At 38.7% G+C, this 21,876-nt stretch overlaps 1 protein-coding gene across 1 annotated transcript in view; it reads left to right on the forward strand.

Moving 5' to 3' along the window:
• LOC145008980 (uncharacterized) overlaps positions 1-20,879 on the forward strand; it is a 58,895-nt gene extending 38,016 nt beyond the window's left edge. Inside the window, exons 2-8 of the mRNA XM_078967629.1 lie at positions 15,866-16,013; positions 16,503-16,605; positions 16,650-16,755; positions 16,808-16,843; positions 19,775-19,841; positions 20,119-20,311; positions 20,430-20,879. Coding sequence (XP_078823755.1) covers positions 15,866-16,013; positions 16,503-16,605; positions 16,650-16,755; positions 16,808-16,843; positions 19,775-19,841; positions 20,119-20,311; positions 20,430-20,847 — 1,071 coding nt within the window. The 3' untranslated portion in view covers positions 20,848-20,879. The remainder of the gene's footprint in view (positions 1-15,865; positions 16,014-16,502; positions 16,606-16,649; positions 16,756-16,807; positions 16,844-19,774; positions 19,842-20,118; positions 20,312-20,429) is intronic.
• The last annotated feature ends 997 nt before the right edge of the window (positions 20,880-21,876 follow it).

A 21,876-nucleotide genomic window follows, 5' to 3' on the forward strand; every position in this document is an offset into this window, starting at 1 on the left:
CCTCCGGATTCACCGTCGTCCTTCTCTGTTGGACAGTCCCTCTTGAAGTGTCCCATTATGCCACATAGATGGCATATTCGAGAGATTTCGACATTGGTGTTTGAAGTAATGTGTTGGGTCCGAGTCCGACAGCAATTGGTAGTATGTTCGTTCTTGTTGCATTTAGAGCAGTGTAACGGACGACAACTACCCAGATTATGGAAGCTGCACTTATTGCATTTCGGTAGGTTTCCGGCATACTGCCTAGCTGGTGTAGGGACAATTGGGATACCAGAAGGGATGGTAGTAGGAGGTACAGATGTCGTGGCTGCGAAGGTTGCCACATGTTGTTGTCTTTTGCTCGCCCCTTGTGGTGATTTTCCTTTAGCTTTAGCCCAGAACTTTCGTTTATCATTCTTGGGTTTGGGATTCGGGGTTTTGTGGTAGTTTGTTGCTCGTTGAGGTATTTGATTGTTACATGGATTGGAGTTATTGTTAACAATCCCACTGACATTCGCGTTGTTAGCGTTAAGGTGGGTCAGAATAGCTGACACAGCAGCCGAGACTGCATCTTGAAAGGTAGCTGCATCAATCTGAAGAGTTGGTGTTTGGTTGATGGGTTGATCATTTTTCTTCGGCGACATGATTCTGTTACATGGAAAGAAAATGAATTTGTGAGTGAGAATGGTTGAACCTGGATGTACTTCGATCGCTTAAGTAAAGAGTAGAAGTATGTTCTTGAATTTTTGACCTACATCTCTATGATGCAGTCCTAGTTCAGACTAGAAGTATGTTTGTAGAATGGTCTTTAAACGTTTATCGTTCAAGACAAGGTATTATAGGTTGGTGGATAATATGATCCAACCTTTAAAAGAGGCTTGAAAATGATTTCGGAGATAAATTACCATAGTCCAATAACTTGATTAGGTGGGGTTTTTGATAGACTCCAATGATAGTATAATGAAGGTATTTGAACAAAGAGTAACACGGGAGTTAGTCGACTTTCGATATCATTAATGCTTAAGATGTAATAGGTTTGGGGAAATTGACCCTGTTGTAGGTTATACATCATATTCAGAGTAGAAAAGTCCTTGACAGCATAAAGACTTTACTAAAAGTACTTACAGTACAAGGCAGTCACATAGAAAGTACTACATAGCACATAGACAGGAACATGGTTCTTTAAAACAAAGAAGGAAGTAAGGTATCTCCTACTGGCGATGATCACCCCTATGGTGAACCCTTAGTTTGGTCAGTTGATGTTTCATATCAAGTAGGTATCTCTCGTACATCCTCTGGCGTACTTGGAGCTCTATAACTTCGGCTCGAGGTTCAGCTAGTGCTTGTAGCACGGTCTCATGGTTTCTCTCAGATCTCTCCCTGGTGATCAAGGTGATTGGTCCAAATGGTATGCATTCTTGCATTGGCATTAACCTCTCCGATACGTTGAAAATTCGTCCTGCCCTGAATTTGGTTTCGGGCAACTCTACGGATTATGATTTGTAGAACTCTATCTGCTAAGATTCCTTCACTTGAGTGGTAGAAGCTTCGGTATCCATTAACAACATAGGTTGATCTTGCTCTTCGCTCCATATTTCCAAGCATTCTACCCAAGGAGGTGTCGGGCCATGAAGGGCTGGACGAGGGTTAGGGTTTGAATTGGGAGCTATTAGGGTTAGGTTCTCATTTTCTAGTTCGGAGTTATCATGATCCGAAAGGTCTTCAGCATGGTGATCATTCAAAAGGGAGTGGATGATCATTCTCTGGTTCTTCTCTGAACCATCCAACACTGCCTTTGATTGAGAAGTACGGGTTGTCGTGGTGATGAAGTCTAGCCATGTTATCTATACGAGGATTTGGGTAAAGAAATAATTATTAGACGAACTATCTAGATATTTATTAGAGAATCTTCATTAGTTACATCGCTATTTGTAAAGTGCATACCAGTCATATGTAATCAAAATAGGATAGGCTTTCGAATAAGTGAACTCAACTCCAAATTCACAAGGAACCGGGGTAAAGCAGAATTTCACAGATTCTAAGTCTATGACATCCTAGTTACATATAACCTTAGTATATCCACCTAGCAACTATCAACTTAGTAATGAAGATCCTTTTTAGTTCTCGAGTAAGTAATTATGGTAACACAAAATACTCCTATAGTATTTTAGACTTAGGTTTTGTTATAATGTTCTCATTGTGGTAGTGTTGGTAAGTTTTTCTTTTTAGACTTGTTGCCACATCACAACCATTCTTGGGCATATGCTAATCACTCCTCGGACCAGCATAGTTGATCAGGCTATGCCATTCCCAGGACTGACCATACATCCCCAAGCTTACTTGTGATATTCAACAATCGTAATACTTTTGTCCTTGTCATTGTGACACTGATTTTAGTATGAATGCAGGCACGTATACTTAATTAAATATTTTATTATTTAAAAGTATAAACTCTAAGTCAGAGTATTTTTAATCCCATTGTATTTATAGTTAGTATATATTTTATGGGTTGATATACTCAATTCACTATAAACAATGCTCTGACACCAATCTGTCACACCCCCAAACTAGAACGGTGGAAACGTTCAGGGGCGGAGGACGTCATGTCAAGTATCATAACAGTTGAATAGTAAGGAAAGTACACACCACCATAATATAAATATATTTGAAAAGTTACATGATTGCATGTGTTACATGTTTGCAAAAGAAATCAAATACAATATGGTGACCCAAAATGTGTTACTAACGCCAGCGCATTAGTCTTCAAAAGTAGTTGCTACCTGGTTTAGCAGTTTCCGGAGAATACAAGTTATTTCAAAGAATAAGTGTCAACATTTAAGTTGGTGAGTTCATAAGTAGAGTTTTGAGGAAATGTATGCCATTCAAAAGTGTGTGTGTGTTTTCCCAAGAAAATCCGGTATTTTCTTATAAAAGTATGAAACGCATGATAATATTTGTTGTATAAATTGTATGTATTTAAACCAGGAAAAATCCCTTATTTTCCTAAAAGTGAAATGATGTGAAATGCAGTCTCAAATGACCAAGACCGTAAGCTGTAAGCAACTATTACATGCTCAAAAGAATGATGTTGTAAATCGTTGTTGTACAAAATGAATGTTTATGAACAAGGAAAATCCTATATGTTCCTAAATGTGAAATGCAGTCTCAAATGACCAAGACCGTAACCTGTAAGCAATTATGACATGCTAAAAAGAAGATGTATAGTTTTATTGTTAAGTAAAACTAGTTGTGGAAGTGTTTATCATGAGTTTTTGATTATGCTGATAATACCCTAAAATATAGTTATTACCTCCCCTAAGTATGATTGAGTTATGTACTACTACGTGCTTGAGTCATTGTTTCCGCGAGTTGTGAGTTCCTCATAACCATACTAGATGCGGTACCGATGTTGACATTTGTCACCCCTAATGACGGACTGTAGCTAACAGTCAGGGTGCGGAGTTGTCAGCCCCGTATACATCTATACACACTTGTCACACGCTCTCCCTCTAAGAAACTTTGGTTATAGGTTGGGACTTTCGTTTGGTACAAACAAAGCCATACGACACCACATGATTGCTAGCAACGAGTTCACGAGTAATATGATGAAAAATTGTTTGTATGAAATGATTTCCTTTTTCTACTGTGTTACAAAGACGTGATGATGAGTTAAGTTTTCTTGTAAAAGCATCATGTTATAGTTGAAATTGTTACCCTTGATATGATGTAGTATGCAAACGTATAAATAAAACATATTTCTATTTATAAAACATATTGTATCGCAAGAGGGTAAGTTGTGTTGTAAGGTGTTTTGCATGATAATAACTTCATAAGATAGTTAAAATAATAGTATGAAAAGTATAGCAAAAGATCGATGTCTCACACGATTTTAGTCGTGCGTTTACTTGTATTCCCCCCCCCCCCCTTTAAAAGCATATAAAAGTATTTATAAAACATTTAAAAGTGTAGTTTATAGGGGTATGAACTCACTTGATTGATTGAAGAAAGCGCAATGAAAAACCGAGCAGAACTTCTACTCGAGAAAGCGGATCTCTCGAGATTCTCGGGAAATCTCGGGAGTGTAAAACTTTCTTCCCACCTTGGATATGAAAACCGCGCCTTTGGGATGATTCTGAGGGTTGAAACGCAGAGCTTCGGCGTGCGAAAGGAAGGAAATTAGCAACTTTGGCCGGCACCCTCGCACCCTTTATATAGGGGCGTACTCCCGTACGCGGCGCGTACGGGACGTCATCGCTGACCGCATCCTGGTCGGAGCATTTGTGACATCCCCAAAATCACAGCATGAAAAGACCGGTTTTGTTTATACTTTATTTCAAAATCAGAGTTATCTTTTAATAAAAGGATTGCGGAATTTGTCCCAAAACAATAATATGATAAAGATTTATCAAAAGCATTTCCATAGAAATGTATTTCATTAAAAGACTCGGGATGTCATGTTCGTACAGATCAAAAGTATAAACAGTACAATATAAGCCTTACTACATTATTTCATGTCTACAGGCCTATATCCGTAATCCCTCGTCCAAAACATCACACCTATGCTCATGCGCCACTACCTGTAATACATAAAACTGAGTGGGTCAGGCTTGGGAGCCTGGTGAGCACATAGGGTTTTCAACCCACAATAAATAAGTTTATTAATTTCATCAATCAACAATAACCCGATTACCCGTTCCCGTTATCCTCACTTTACGTCCCTAAACACCTATCATAAGGGACCTAGCCTAAGGATCATCATCGGGATGGACACTACTGCTAAGGGGATTCCTCAGCAATAAATGTCCTAATAGGCAACCATGTGGGGGATGGAGTACACCGGTGAACACATCGTTCACAACACCTACAGGTTGCGAGCCTGCTAGTGTTCCACTGGACTGTCTAGAAGAGTCCGTGGTCGTCATCTATACTCTGCTAGATGACTGGATCAACAAAAACAACATCGAGGCCTCTCATCATTTTATCACACATCACCTATTACATCTACCCATGTTTTACCCCAACATTTTCGTAGATATAAAATACATATACAGTTTAAATCATTGAAAACATGTATAACAACGTTCATCTAGCATAGATAGCAAGTATTCAGATAATGTGCACACATAGCACGTAATTTATATAAAATACTTCATATCTATGTGTAAGTTGGAAGTAACTATGCACTCACTTGAGTAGGTGGTGACTCAGCACTCGGACAGCGCTTCGATACTCTCAAAACGATATTCCTTCGATAAAACCTAGTATCGATACCACTAGGGTTTAGTTTAATGATAACCGCGACAAATTAATTAGTTTGAATATTATTAAGTGTTAATAACGCTCAATATAACTCATAATAATAGCCCAAATAATTATTTTAAGGACCTAATAACATTCCTATAATTATTTGAAAGCTATATTAAAAATTGCGTAAGCGTAGCATACTTACAGCGAATTTTATCGAAAACCGGGACTTAATTAGAGCAGCGTTTCGAAACCGAAAAACTCCTTTTTCTCGGGACTCTGGGAGCCTCGGGGCTTCCTTAGGGTGCTAGGGGTTTAACTAGGGCTTAGGGGTGGTTTGGAACCTTAGAGAGAGAAAGAAACTAGAGAGAGAATAAGAAATGGTGTGAAAAATGAGGGCACCTTCGGCCCCCTTTTATAGGCGCGAGGGCCTCGGATACGCGGCGCGTCCAGCAGCGCTACGCGGGGCGTAGCTCGGAGGTGGCTGCCAGCTCGCAACAGCTGGCTCGCACTCGGACTCGGACGGATAAGGCCGAAGGTACGCGGGGCGTACCGGACCTCGTACGCGGGGCGTAATGCGAGTCGTCGTGGCATGATCCGGAGCGAAGCCTTTGTCAGCAAGCAACGGCTCAGAAGCGGCCACGTCATCATCTTCGCAACAGCTTTCGCATTTTCGAGTCCTAACTTCAAAAATTCGTAACTTTCGCATACGAGCTCCGTTTTTGACGTTCTTTATATCCACGCGAAGGTGGGAACATACTCTACAACTTTCGTTTAGACTTCGTTGGCTAATTTTGACTCGATTTTAAATTTTATTTTATCAACGGGTCGGGATAGGATTGGTCTGTTAAATCCTCATAACTTCTTCATCCGACATCCGTTTTCGTCCATCTTTTTCTTGTTACGCTACTCTTAACGAGATCTTTGATTCTCGTTTAGGTCGTGTGGGCTAAAAACCGCTCGATCAAACATTTGAATTTCGGGCTGTACACTGCTAGTCCGAAACTTCGAAAAATCGTAACTTCTTCATACGAAGTCAGATTTGGGCGTTCTTTTTATCGATGTTCTTAGGTTAACATAATCTACGACTTTTGTTTATATTTCTAAGGCTAAAAAGTCTTCTATCATAAATTCACTATTTACGTGTCCCGGTGCCGTGCCGGTTTTGCCGTAAAACTTCGGCGGGCCATAACTTCTTCGTTATAGCTCGGATTTCGGCGTTCTTTATATGTACGGAAACCTTGAGGCATATTCTACAACTTTATATAGAGATATCGGGATTATCTCACACTTTAATTTTGACGCTCATTTTTATTCTTTATTAATTATACATTTATAATTAAACAATAAACACACAATCACACATAATACTCAAATATTTCATATTTATTACTTCAAAAAGAGTTACAATAGTTGACCTAGACTATTACATTGTCAAAAATGCTTAGCCCTGAAAACCCGGGCGTTACAATTCTCTCCCCCTTAGGATGATTCTGTCCCGGAATCATGCATCAACAAACAGATGTGGATAACGACTCATCATGTCATCCTCTGTTTCCCAAGTGAGATTCGCCCCATTCGAATGTCTCCATTGGACTAGCACTAAGTCGACCATCTTGCGTCGTAACTTCTTAGTCTTACGGTCAACAATTGCCTCGGGCTCTTCGATCAGCCTTTTATTCTCATCCATCCTTAACTCTGAGATTGGAATTATGTCGGGAACATCTCCCATGGATTTTCTCAAATAACACACATAGAAGCTGTTATGAATACCATTGAGTTCTTCGGGCAATTCCAGCTTGTAAGCTTGGTTCCCAATCCTCTGAAGAACTTTGAACGGTCCAATAAACCTTGGACTCAACTTTCCTCGTTTCCCAAATCGTATAAGTCCCTTCCACGGTGAGACTTTAAGCAAAACGGAATCCCCAACTTCGAAGGTTATCGGTCGTCTTTTCTTGTCAGCATAGCTCTTCTAACGATCCTGAGCTGCTAACATTCTTTCCCTAATCACCTTCAATTTCTCAGCAATCTCATGGACCATATCGGGGCCCATAAACTGCTTCTCTCCGGCTTCAAGCCAACAAGACGGCGTATGACACTTCTGTCCATACAAGGCTTGATAAGGTGCCATCTTGATGCTCGAGTGAAAACTATTGTTGTAGGAAAATTCTACTAGAGGTAAGTGTTCGTCCCAATTCCCTTGGAATTCGAGGGTACATGCTCTCAGCATATCTTCCAACGTCTGAATCGTTCTTTCGCTCTAACCATCAGTTTGCGGATGGTAAGCAGTACTCAAACACAACTTTGTACCCAACTCCTCTTGTAGACTCCTCCAAAACCTCGACGTGAAACGACTATCACGATCTGACACAATCGTAAGAGGGACACCGTGAAGTCTTACAATTTCCTTCACGTAAGAATTTACGAGCTTATCCATAGACCACTTCTCGTTGGCTGCTATGAAGTGTGCACTCTTTGTGAAATGATCCACGACTACCCAAATCATGTCGTGTCCGTTCTTCGTTCTGGGTAGTTTAGTCACAAAATCCATGGTGATGTCTTCCCATTTACCCATGGGTACAGGTAAAGGTTCTAAACTCCCATATGGTTTCTGATGTTGTGCCTTAACCCTCGCACATGTTACGCACTCAGCCACATACTTCGCAACATTGAGCTTCATCATCGGCCACCAGTAGTAGGGTTTTAGGTCCCTATACATTTTAGTGCTACCGGGATGAATCGAGTACATGGTCTTGTGTGCTTCTTCCATTAGAAGATCTCTTATTCCTCCCGTCTTAGGTACCCAAATTCGATCTTGGAATACCTTCAGTCCTCGACTGTTCGTACCGAACACTAACGTTTTTCCTAAACGTTCTTCCTTTCGGTCATTCTTTTCTAAGGCTTCTTCTTGAGCTTTCCTGATACTTTCCACAATCGTCGAGACGACTTCAATTCTTAACGCTCTTGGCCTTTTTCTTTCAAGATTGACTTTCCGACTGAGAGCATCAACAACAATATTTGCTTTACCTGGGTGGTAAAGTATCTCACAGTCGTAGTCCTTGAGAAGTTCTAGCCAGCGTCGTTGCCTCATGTTCAACTCCTTCTGATTAAAGAGATATTGGAGACTCTTATGATCAGTGAAGAGCTTGCACTTCGTGCCGTAGAGGTAATGCCTCCATATCTTTAAGGCAAATACTACTACTGCCAACTCCAGATCATGAGTGGGGTAGTTCTTTTCGTGCTCTTTCAATTGTCGAGATGCGTATGCTATCACTTTTTCTCTTTGGGTCAGAACACAACCCAACCCGACTCCAGATGCATCACTATAAACTGCGAAATCTTCGACTCCATCGGGTAGAGAAAGTATCGGTGCTTCACATAACTTCTTCTTTAGCTTCTCGAACGCCTCATCGTGTTTCTCACTCCATGTATACGTAGCTCCTTTATGGGTCAAAGCTGTTAATAGAGCAGCTATCGAAGAAAAACCTTGGATAAACCATCGATAATATCCGGCTAATCCTAGAAAGCTTCGAATCTCCGTGGGACTCTTCGGACGTTCCCACTTCATTACAGCCTTGATCTTGGCAGGGTTAACCATTATTCCTTCCTGGTTAACAACATGACCCAAGAATTGGACTTCCCGTATCCAAAAGTCGCATTTGGAGAACTTTGCAAAAAGCTTCTCCTTCTTTAACACCTCCAATACTTCTCGTAGATGCTTGCCGTGCTCCTCTTGGCTTTTCGAGTAGATGAGAATGTCGTCGATAAACACTATCACGGATTTATCGAGGAATGGTTTACAGACCCTGTTCATCAAATCCATGAATGCTGCGGGAGCATTGGTTAGTCCGAATGACATAACCAAGAACTCGTAGTGTCCATATCTTGTTCTGAATGCAGTCTTCTCAATATCCTGCTCTCTCACCTTCAGCTGATGATATCCTGACCTAAGATCGATCTTTGAGAAGTAGCTTGAACCTTGCAGCTGATCGAATAGGTCATCAATCCTCGGCAATGGATACTTGTTCTTCACCGTTGCCTTATTCAGCTCTCGGTAGTCTATGCACATCCTCATGCTTCTGTCCTTCTTCTTCACGAATAACACCGGAGCTCCCCAGGGTGATGAACTAGGTCGAATGAAACCGCTGTCCAACAGCTCCTGAAGTTGCATCATGAGCTCCTTCATCTCCGTCGGTGCTAATCGGTAAGGTGCCTTTGCTATCGGTGTTGTTCCTGGTAATAAGTCTATACGAAATTCTACTTGCCTATCAGGTGGTAATCCGGGAAGATCTTCTGGAAAGACTTCCGGATAATTGCACACAACCGGTATATTCTGCACCTCTTTCTTTTCTTTCTTAGCATCAATTACAAATGCCAAGTACGATGCACATCCCTTGGACAAACATTTCCTGGCTTTAATCAAGGAGATGATTCCAGAACTCACTCTGTGTTTGTCCCCGTACACCATAAATGATTCCTTTCCGGGTGGGTTTATCCTAACTATCTTCTTTCGGCATAATATCTCGGCATCATTGGCGCTAAGCCAATCCATACCCAAAACGATGTCGAAACCGTTTAACTCTATGGGTAATAGTTCCTCATGGAATTCGTTTCCGTTTAGGTCAATGACGATGTTCCTAATACGATTACTAACAGGTACGAATTTGCCACTGGCAACTTCTACAATTAGGGCGTTATCAAGTTTTTCTACAGGTAATGCTAATTTCGCACTAAATTTATGCGACACAAAGGAGTAGTTGGCTCCGGAATCAAACAGTATATTTGCAGGCAAACCATTTACAAGAAAGGTATCTGAAGCGACGTCTGCTGCCTCCTTTGCAGCCTCGGGCGTCATCTGGAAGGCTCTCGCCTTCGGCTTCGGTGGTATGTTGGGTCTTCCTGCCTCCTTCTTCTTCGGGCAGTCCTTCAAAATGTGCCCTTCTTCATTACACCCATAACAGGCCTTCTGGTTGAGGGTGCATTCGTTGGCATAGTGCCCAGGCTTTCCGCATTTGTAACAAGTGACCCCTCCATCACACTTCCCAGAGTGCTTCTTCTTGCACTTGTCACACCACTTTGCTTCTGATCCTCCTCCTCTCGAACTAGACTTCGAGAATCTACCTTTCTTACCGGACCTCGAGGATCCGTCAAAATTCCGTTTCTCTCCCACTTCCGCTCTCTCCAGACCCTTTTCTTGTATCTGGGTCTCCACATTCTTAGCAGCCCAGATGGCAGCTTTTAGAGTGGTAGTTTGCTTGACCATTGGACCGAAGTCCGCTGGTAATCCGAGGGCAAATTTGTTAACCTTGGAGAGTTCAGTTGGGACGAGGTGTGGAACAAGCTTCATTTTCTCAGTAAAGCTTGCAGCGTATTCAGTAACGCTCATTCTTCCCTTCTTTAGATTCTGGAATTCGTTGCTGATCTCCAGAAGATCCTGCTCAGAGCAGTATTGCATCTTCAACTGTACCAGAAAATCCTCCCACGACATTTTGCTTGCTTCACCTTTGGGCATTGAATCAGCTAATAGCTTCCACCAGCTTAGTACTCCAGATTTCAATTGAGGAACTGCAAGAGCAGTCTTCTGCCTATTGCTACACTCGCAACTCTCAAACATTGTCTCCATCTCAGAGATCCAGTTCATGACTTCCACCGGCGTCGGGCTTCCGGATAGACTCGGTCGCTTGGATGCCATGAAATCCTTGTATTTGCATCCACGTCCATCATTTCCTCCATCCTGGTGGTTTTGCCTAACTATCGGTGGGTTGGCTTGACCAATAGTCCCACTGTAGTTTCCTTCTTCAGTCTGCCCTTCGTTCAACTCGGGCTGTTCGATCTAAATAGTCGCTTCCTCTCGATTTTGCTAGAGCAAACGCCTGGTTTCCTCCATTTGACGATCCAACATTGCCTGGATCATCGCTTGCACTCCGGCCATCGTTATTGGTCCGGCAGTGGCTTCCACAACTGGTATTTGCTCGATCACGGGGGGTTGGTGTCCGTTCCCATTTGCGTTTACGTTTCCGCTACGGGTCCTTACCATCTTGATCTATACACCGAATAAGGTGGATTTAGATCTTTATTTAGGAGAGACGTTTTAAATCGTCCTTATCACTCCGAAACGTTTACATGCTAGTTCTAATAGCGTAGTCGTACGTTTAGAATCCTAAACACATAAGGTTTCCAGATCCGGTCGGCAACAGACCATAGATCCGAACAAAATAACAGCATATCATGCATAAAGCATTTAGCACATAAAAGCATTTTAGGCACAATTCCTAAAATAAGCTAGTGCTCACACCTCACAATCATCGCTTAGCATTCTAAGTTTACGTCTAGAAATCCTACAAATTCCTAGTTCGCTTAAACTAATGCTCTGATACCAACTGTGACATCCCCAAAATCACGGCCAGAAAAGACCGGTTTTGTTTATACTTTATTTCAAAATCAAAGTTATCTTTTAATAAAAGGATTGCGGAATTTGTCCCAAAACAATAATATGATAAAGATTTATCAAAAGCATTTCCATAGAAATGTATTTCATTAAAAGACTCGGGATGTCATGTTCGTACAGATCAAAAGTATAAGCAGTACAATATAAGCCTTACTACATTATTTCATATCTACAGGCCTATATCCGTAATCCCTCGTCCAAAACATCACACCTATGCTCATGCGCCACTACCTGTAATACATAAAACTGAGTGGGTCAGGCTTGGGAGCCTGGTGAGCACATAGGGTTTTCAACCCATAATAAATAAGTTTATTAATTTCATCAATCAACAATAACCCGATTACCCATTCCCGTTATCCTCACTTTATGTCCCTAAACACCTATCATAAGGGACCTAGCCTAAGGATCATCATCGGGATGGACACTACTGCTAAGGGGATTCCTCAGCAATAAATGTCCTAATAGGCAACCATGTGGGGGATGGAGTACACCGGTGAACACATCGTTCACAACACCTACAGGTTGCGAGCCTGCTAGTGCTCCACTGGACTGTCTAGAAGAGTCTGTGGTCGTCATCTATACTCCGCTAGATGACTGGATCAACAACAACAACAACGAGGCCTCTCATCATTTTATCACACATCACCTATTACATCTACCCATGTTTTACCCCAACATTTTCGTAGATATAAAATACATATACAGTTTAAATCATTGAAAACATGTATAACAACGTTCATCTAGCATAGATAGCAAGTATTCAGATAATATGCACACATAGCACGTAATTTATATAAAATACTTCATATATATATGTAAGTTGGAAGTAACTATGCACTCACTTGAGTAGGTGGTGACTCAGCACTCGGACAGCGCTTCGATACTCTCAAAACGATATTCCTTCGATAAAACCTAGTATCGATACCACTAGGGTTTAGTTTAATGATAACCGCGACAAATTAATTAGTCTGAGTATTATTAAGTGTTAATAACGCTCAATATAACTCATAATAATAGCCCAAATAATTATTTTAAGGACCTAATAACATTCCTATAATTATTTGAAAGCTATATTAAAAATTGCGTAAGCATAGCATACTTACAGCGAATTTTATCGAAAACCGGGACTTAATTAGAGCAGCGTTTCGAAACCGAAAAACTCCTCTTTCTCGGGACTCTGGGAGCCTCGGGGCTTCCTTAGGGTTCTAGGGGTTTAACTAGGGCTTAGGGGTGGTTTGGAACCTTAGAGAGAGAAAGAAACTAGAGAGAGAATGAGAAATGGTGTGAAAAATGAGGGCACCTTCGGCCCCCTTTTATAGGCGCGAGGGCCTCGGATACGCGGCGCGTCCAGCAGCGCTACGCGGGGCGTAGCTCGGAGGTGGCTGCCAGCTCGCAACAGCTGGCTCGCACTCGGACTCGGACGGATAAGGCCGAAGGTACACGGGGCGTACCGGACCTCGTACGCGGGGCGTAATGCGAGTTGTCGTGGCGCGATCCGGAGCGAAGCCTTGGTCAGCAAGCAACGGCTCAGAAGCGGCCACGTCATCATCTTCGCAACAGGTTTCGCATTTTCGAGTCCTAACTTCAAAAATTCGTAACTTTCGCATACGAGCTCCGTTTTTGACGTTCTTTATATCCACGCGAAGGTGGGAACATACTCTACAACTTTCGTTTAGACTTCGTTGGCTAATTTTGACTCGATTTTAAATTTTATTTTATCAACGGGTCGGGATAGGATTGGTCTGTTAAATCCTCATAACTTCTTCATCCGACATCCGTTTTCGCCCATCTTTTTCTCGTTACGCTACTCTTAACGAGATCTTCGATTCTTGTTTAGGTCGTGTGGGCTAAAAACCGCTCGATCAAACATTTGAATTTCGGGCTGTACACTGCTAGTCCGAAACTTCGAAAAATCGTAACTTCTTCATACGAAGTCAGATTTGGGCGTTCTTTTTATCGATGTTCTTAGGTTAACATAATCTACGACTTTTGTTTATATTTCTAAGGCTAAAAAGTCATCTATCGTAAATTCACTATTTACGTTTCCCGGTGTCGTGCCGGTTTTGCCGTAAAACTTCGGCGGGCCATAACTTCTTCGTTATAGCTCGGATTTCGGCGTTCTTTATATGTACGGAAACCTTGAGACATATTCTACAACTTTATGTAGAGATATCGGGATTATCTCACACTTTAATTTTGACGCTCATTTTTATTTTTTATTAATTATACATTTATAATTAAACAATAAACACACAATCACACATAATTCAAATAATACTCAAATATTTCATATTTATTACTTCAAAAAGAGTTACAATAGTTGACCTAGACTATTACATTGACAAAAATGCTTAGCCCTGAAAACCCGGGCGTTACAGCATTGGGGCAACGTGGCCGAACCGGAGCCTAGCAGCCGGGTACGCAGGGCGTACGTCGGTACGCTGGGCGTACGAGGGATCGGACCGGTGACTCCTTCTTCGGATAATACCGGGCTTTAATTTAATTTATATTTAAATTAATTAACAAACTTCAAAAATTCATACCTTTCTCATACGAACTCCGTTTTCGACGTTCTTTATATCCACGCGAAGGTGAGACTACGGTCTACAGCTTTCGTTTAGACTCCGTCGGCTAGTTTTGAATTATTTTTAATATTATATTTTTAACAGGCCGGGATAGGAAAAGTCCGTTAAAATTCCATAACTTCTTCATCCGACGTCCGTTTTCGTCAGACTTTTTACCGTTGCGCTAGTATTGTTGAGCCCTTCGATTCTCATTTATATTGTGTCAGCTAAAAGTCTCTCGATCTCTATTTCGAGTATATAGTTGTCTACTGTTATATTTGTAACTTAGAAAAATCACAACTTCCTCATACGAAGTCAGATTTGGACGTTCTTTTTATGTACGGCTACGGTTTGATGATATCTAAAACTTTAATTTAGATATATAAGGCTAAAAATTATTGTATTGAAACTTCACGTTTTACATCTATCAGTGTTGCTGGTTTTGCCGAAAATCTTCGGTTGGTCATAACTTCTTCGTTATAACTCGGATTCTAGGGTTCTTTATACGTACAAAAACCTTGATACGATTCCTACTGCTTTATTTAACCCAAATAAGATTTTAGGAAAGTTTTAATTTTTACCTATATTTGACTGATGTTAATTCATTGCCTCGAAATATCAGGTTGTCACAAACAAGAATATCTCGTTCGCAACGGTATCACTAAACTCCGCCTACATGTATCACAATCATCTCTAATTAATAATTTTTAGTAACTACTCCGAGATGTTAAGCTAATTCGTCTACCGAATCTAAAAAGTGTGAAAAGACCATTTTACCCCTCTATGGTCTCCAAACTCCACAATTGTCCAAACCCTATAATTCAACGAAAGTCAACACTCAAGTCAACATTACATGTTGACTAAACCCCTTGAGTTTTCTAGTTATTTCTCAAGTCAGTCGATTTCAATGCTCCAAACTCCAGATCTAACCTCCTAGCATGGAGTTACCACGTAACGTTGCTAGCTTTACATACATGCAAGGCCTCACAAGGCTAGAACACTCAAAACTATACCCAAAAAGGGGTTTAGGCCAAGAAGAAGGATCAAGCTCCATAAAGCTTGAGACTTTATGCGTAAAAGGGTCTAGAGGAGTCCAAATCTGCAACCACATCCTCTAGACATGCTTAACGTGAGAATGGTCCTTATTTTTGCACCAAAATGTCCATAACTCACATAAGAAAAGATCTAAGAAATGGTGAGTCGAGGTAAGGACTTTTTACCTCCAAATAGATGCTACAACTGTATGAAAGCTGGATCTAAAGGCTCTTTCCTGTTCCAAGTTCTTCACTCTTCAAGCTTTTTCAAGGAAATGAGCACTTTTGGCTTTACACACTCAAAATATCGGTTAACTCACTAGGGTTTCTGTTTGGACGTGATAAGGTGATGAGGGAGGCAAAAATGAAGGCTTAAGGTCCTTTAAATAGGGCACAAACCCTAAAATCTAGGGTTTTTAAACTCGGATCCTACTCGTCGAGTAGACTTCAAGAGTCACACGGCCATTTAGCACTCTACTCGTCGAGTTGGGGCCTCCAACTCGTCGAGTCGCTATGACAACATGAATATAAATTTATTAAATATATTACCTGAGAGTCGGGATGTTACAAAAAAAAAATCATTCCTTGACAAATAGGAGAAGGATGTGGTTGGTTTGATTGCTAAAGAGCAAGAGAAGAGGCAGATTGCAATTTCTTTTGACTGTGAAACATTTAATGCGGATGAAGCAGCAGAAGGGCATATTAGGCAGTTCAAGCACGAATTAATTGGATTGGATGTTGTTGGTAAGCATATCTTCAAACTCAGTGCAGTTAATATTGGGAAGATGAGCACCATGGGTTTGGACTTCAAAGCAGAAGTGGGATTTTTGGAGCCAAGTTCCTAAACTTATGATCCAAACAACATTTTTGATCCAAGTAGAAATCTACCCTTTGTTAAAATTTGTTGATATAAAATCTCTCAATGTTAGATTTAATGAATCGTTTGATGATAAACATGGTTAATGAATCTAACTACGACTACAATGGTCCCTAAATTATATGAAAGTACAAAAGTAGATATAAGTATGCTAACAATCAAATTTTATGATTTATTATATGGAAAAGCCAGTCAAATATTACAAAAGTTGTCATTACAAACACTATTTACATTTCAAACTTTGTCATTAGAAAAAGTAATAAATTATTTAAAAAAGAGTAAATGGAACATTTCTTTCATTGCTTATCCAAGTTCATGATTGTTTGGTTTTTATTTTTTTGACTGTGACTTTACAGGGCATCGGTGTTATCTAGAGTATCCAAAGCTTTGCTCGGAAAATTGGTCAAACCGAAGTTCCATAGAAATATTTATTGTGTTGTTGTTTACAAACCCACCTAGGTATGGGACAGGGGCAATTCTGTCTTTTTTTGTCTATAAATTAGTTTGTGTTTATATACTGCTATGGCTAGTGAAACTTCTGAAGAGCTTCCTGAGGCTGTAAGGAAAGAGAGCTTAAAGCAAACTACAAAGTCAAAGGGAGATGGACAGGTAGTTTCTTGCAACATTTATCTAAATTGCTTTTGGTCTCAACCTTAGAAAGACACATCAGCTTTTGGAATCAGATGATGAGGATGATGTAAGTCTCAATCCTTCTTTTTATCGTTGCATAAACAAGAATACTTTTCTACCGATTTTATCATTCATGTCGATAAACTGATGAACAGCCGCAGATTATATTATACAAATATGTTTGTGTTTTTAAATAAATAATCCAATTTGTGTGTTTGAACTGTATGTTGTCTAATAAACAATGCAATTAAAAACCAAAAATTTTGACCCATGCGTAGCATCGGTGCCTCTTTCCTAGTTAGTAGTTAAAAGTAAATAAAATATATACTGTAATTGATTCGTTAAAAACCGGCTTCAAATCAATACTCAAAATATTTGGTTTATAGAAAAATATCCGGAGTTACATTATTTTCCAGATAACTAAATCACTAATTAACTTTCAACTCTTTTGTCGATTATATTGAATTTCATTACATGATGATGACGTAGCAGTATAGCGCAAATGTTTAAAAACAAATTATTTTAAAGTTAGATACTGTAAAACTAGAAGTTGTGTTTTCCAATGAAAGTATTTATTAAATATATAATTTCACATTTAGCAGAATTTTTGACTCTCACTGCTTATTTGCGAAATTTTAATTTTCCTTTTTTCTATAATAGTGTTTCTCGCAAATTTAATGAATTCTACAAATATTTCACTTTTTCAGGAGAAGGTATATATACCAAAGTAAATCTCAATTTGCATAGCCAATGTATGAAATACGTAGTCATTTAGTTTAAGTTTTGAAAAAGATCGTTATCTTGTGTTCCATTTATTTGGTAATTTTTGTGTCAAACTCTTTTTGAAAATAAGTACGATTGTGATTATCAGCTTATTCCTTGATCAGGCATCAATTTAGTATTCGTTACCACGCAAATTGATGATTGTACACGAGAAAAAAAAAAGCTTTTTCGGTGCTCGTATGTGGAAATGACCAGTGTAACAAATGCAATGCAGCCAAAGTAATTATTTATTTAGCTCATTTAATGAGATGTCATTGCTGTTGTTACAATTAGTAAGGGTTTTTTTGGAGCCCCACTTCCATACCCATTGGCTCTCTTCTATTACTACCTGTTAAAGAACCTACTGTATTTTTCTAGATATGTATTGTATTTCTAGTTTATATGGCCCATTTTATTGTGGCCATTTTCCTTTGTATCTTCTTCTTCCATCCTAATAAATAAGTATTCTTTTGCCACGTGACAATTGCTAAGCCCCTCCCAAACGCTAATTTTTCGGCTCAAAATTACCAAGTGAAGTTCCGATAATGCCCTTTGTGCTTATTAGTACCTCATCCGCCTTCATTCTCGCTCTTGTGTTGGATATAATTAAGAGTTTATATTTGAGGTTTGAATTCTAATTGTCTGAGTGGGTAGACGGATTGATGGGGGAGTAAGAGGAAAGATTGTTTTGTTGTGATGCACTTCATATGAGGAAAGATTGTTTTATTGTGCTCCTTGTTTTTACTAATTTCAAATGGAGTATGAAAGGAGATTTGGTGTTTTTATGCTTTTGTATATGTACTTAACTTTTGATGATCACTGTTTTTCATCAATTATGATCCACCAATAATTTAAATCGAACGCTACTATGAAGAAAACTGGTAGGTTTTATGGTTTTATTTATTTATTTTATATATTTGCTAAAGGTTTCAGAAGGTTAGATGTATTTAAATGTATTTAAGAAGAAAACTGGTAGTTGTTATGGTTTTATTTATTTATTCTATATATTTGCTAAAGGTTTCACATGGTTAGATGTATTGGACTTTTCTCCAGTAATTATGGTTTTGTATTCTTGGTTTCACATAAATAGCCTTTGTTTCAAATTTAGTTTTTTTTCATTATTATTTCTATGTCAAAATGAACCATATAATTTGATCCGTTCATATGTTTATATCATATATGCAAAATTCTTGTGACTAAATGTGTATATACAGGGTAACGTGCTTGGATTAGGTGATAGAATTAAGTTGAAATTGTAAGGAGGATATGGGTTCAGAAGGTCGAGAGATAATAATTGTTGATTCTACTTGTATCAAATATAGTTGTAAGCCTATTTTCACCCCTTACATTCTCAATGCTCTATCTTGCTCACTCTTTCAATTTTTTAAGAATCTACCAGTTGCATCCTTCTACACTAAAAGACTCCATTACCTAGGGTGCACCTTATTTCTCCTATCTTACCACTTTGACTCCACAATGAATATCTACTGCCACTGCCAATAAAGAAACACATAGGATTGCAACCTAAATGCAGTCTAATTACTAAACTAAGTTATCAACTCGATGCTTAAATGGTAGTTTTTTAGAACAAATTTAACCAGCCCTTCAAAAACTTTAAGCTAAAGTTTAGGTGTTATTAGATATTTATGGTTTGTAATTAGAAATTTAATCAACTTGTTAAAAGCTAAACTTCACTTTTTATGTGAATTTTAATTGACCCAATAAATATCTAAAGCTAAATTTAAGTTCAAATCTTCATTAAAACGAACAAGTTCAAGATTTGAAGCTAACGTTTTAACCATCAAATGTTTTAATGCAAAGTTTAGCCCTGTCATTTGAAGTTTAGTCAACCATGAAATGTAATTTCTAAAAACAATTTGGATCCAACTATAGGGATGTAATCTGTATATAATTCTTTTATTAATGAGAAAACTCATCATATGACCAAAAGGAGGGGGTGTTTTTAGCAACTGACCATGAAAAACACAACTTTATTAAATGGTCACAACTTCGCAGAGAGAGGTTTTGTGAAACTCCTTACGATCTAAGGAATCCCTAGCTTGCTACAAAGCGCGCGTTGTTGCAAACAGTCTAAACGAACGTCTTGGTTTTGATTGTGATGATACTTTTAGCATTGTGGTTAAACCAACCACCATTCGTATTGTTCTCATCATTTCTGTCACTCATAACAAAGGCATATTCGACAACTTGATATCAAGAATGCTTTTCTTCACAGGCATCTTCTGGAGACTGCTTACATGCATCAACTACCGGGTTTTTGGGACTTTTCCAGACCGAATCATGTATGTTTATTACATAAATCTTTATATGGGCTCAAACAGGCACCACACGCTTGGCTTCATTGTTTTGCTTCGTTTATCTATCACCTTGGTTTTGTTCACAGCAAGAGCGACTCATCTTTGTGTATTTATAGACAAGGCCCTAATTTTTCCTATCTTTTTTTATATGTAGATGATATCATTCTTACAGGATCTTTATCAGAGTTAATTACTCACATCATATCCACTCTCAATACCGAGTTTTCCATGAATGATCTGTGTAATTTGCATTATTTTTTAGGTATCTCTGCTACTCGATCTGCTGATGGCTTATTTTTGTTTCTACACAAATATGCCATTGATATTCTTGAACATCCATCCATGCTTGATTGCAAATCTACACGTACTCATGCTGATCTTTCCACGAAACTTGATGGCTCGGGTTCACCAGTTGATGATCTGAATTTATATCGTAGCCTTGTTGGTGCTCTTCGGTATGTTGCTTTTAACCGACCTGATCTTTCTTATGTCGTTCGACAGATCTGTTAATATATGCATGACCCTAGAGAGCCTCACTTCACTGCTCTCAAGTGCATTTTACATTATGTATAGGATACTACTACTCATGGATTATAGTTTTATAGCTCTCCCTCTCGTGAGCTTATTGTCTATTCTGATGAGGATTGGGGTTGTTTGTGGGATCCAGAATCTTCTTTTAGAGTTGCACTGCTCACCTGATCGAGCCCCTATTGTTTATTGTGATAATGATAGTGTTGATTTCATGCCATCTAATACGAATCAACATCAACAGACTAAGCTTATTGAGATTGATCTTCATTTTGTTTGTGACAAGGTTGCTACTGGGCACATTTGGGTTCTTCGTGTGCCTTCTTCATTTCAATATGTTGACATTGTTACCAAGATTCTCCCATCTCCAATGTTTCTAGATTTTCGGTCTAGCTTAAACACTACAGATAATCCTCTCGTTTCAACTATGGGGGATATTAACGGACCTATTGTATTTATCTAGTTATGTATTGTACTTCTAGTTTATTTGGCCCATTCTATTGTGACCCTTTTCCTTTGTGTTTTGTATATATAAACATTCCTCATTAATAAGATACCAGATATGGGAAAATACAAGGTTATACTAGCTACCTCTTTTATCATTTAAATTGTATTTCAAAAACATCATCTTCGACTATGGATTACATCACATACGTAATAAGAACCAACTACATATAAAAGAGATTTCTTACTGTCAAATATTGTATTTGAAATATATGGATTTAATGTTTTTCTAATATTAAACTTTTTACGTTATGTTTAATGGTTTTAAAGTAAGGATTTGATGTATATTTAAGCTTTCTCTAGTTTTCAATATATAAATACTTTTGGATTTTTTATGAAATGTAAACATTAGATCTTATACTAGAAAAATCCACAGGAAACCCATTGTTGTATATATTTCGTCGGTAATCCGTCACAAGATATTTGGTTGGTAATCTGTTGTGTTTTACCGACGATAAAATTTGTGGCTAAAATTTCTCGCTACGTCTGAAAAGCATCTCAAACAATTACACAATAGAAAGAAAATACAGAGGTATTTAGATTAGTTGAAATTCCATTGGTAAAACCCATAAATTATAATATATGTGAAGGATCTTCCCCAAAATTATCACTTTTGTAAATCCATATAACAAATTTACCATTTTTTTAACATATCATGATAATCACCTACTTCAAAATTGAACTACGATAGGAGTTCGAGACCTACATTGTTGCGGGTTTAGTTATTTTCATATCCCATGCTCAATTTCAAAAGGTTTCTCTACATTTCTCTCTACATGCATTTCGAAATTATGCCCCATACAGTGGAGACCATGTTCCTTCCAAGGGCAAATTTCATACCCATCCTTATAAAAATTAAATATTATATATATCTTTCAAAAGTTCATAATTACCTATATATCCTTTTTAACCTATTAAACTCACATTTATATCCTCTCTTATAATTTTTATGATATAAATTAATTTAATACCTATATATATATCTACG

Source organism: Lactuca saligna, chromosome 1, assembly GCF_052625555.1.
Source record: "Lactuca saligna cultivar CGN05327 chromosome 1, ASM5262555v1, whole genome shotgun sequence".
NCBI lineage: Eukaryota > Viridiplantae > Streptophyta > Magnoliopsida > Asterales > Asteraceae > Lactuca > Lactuca saligna.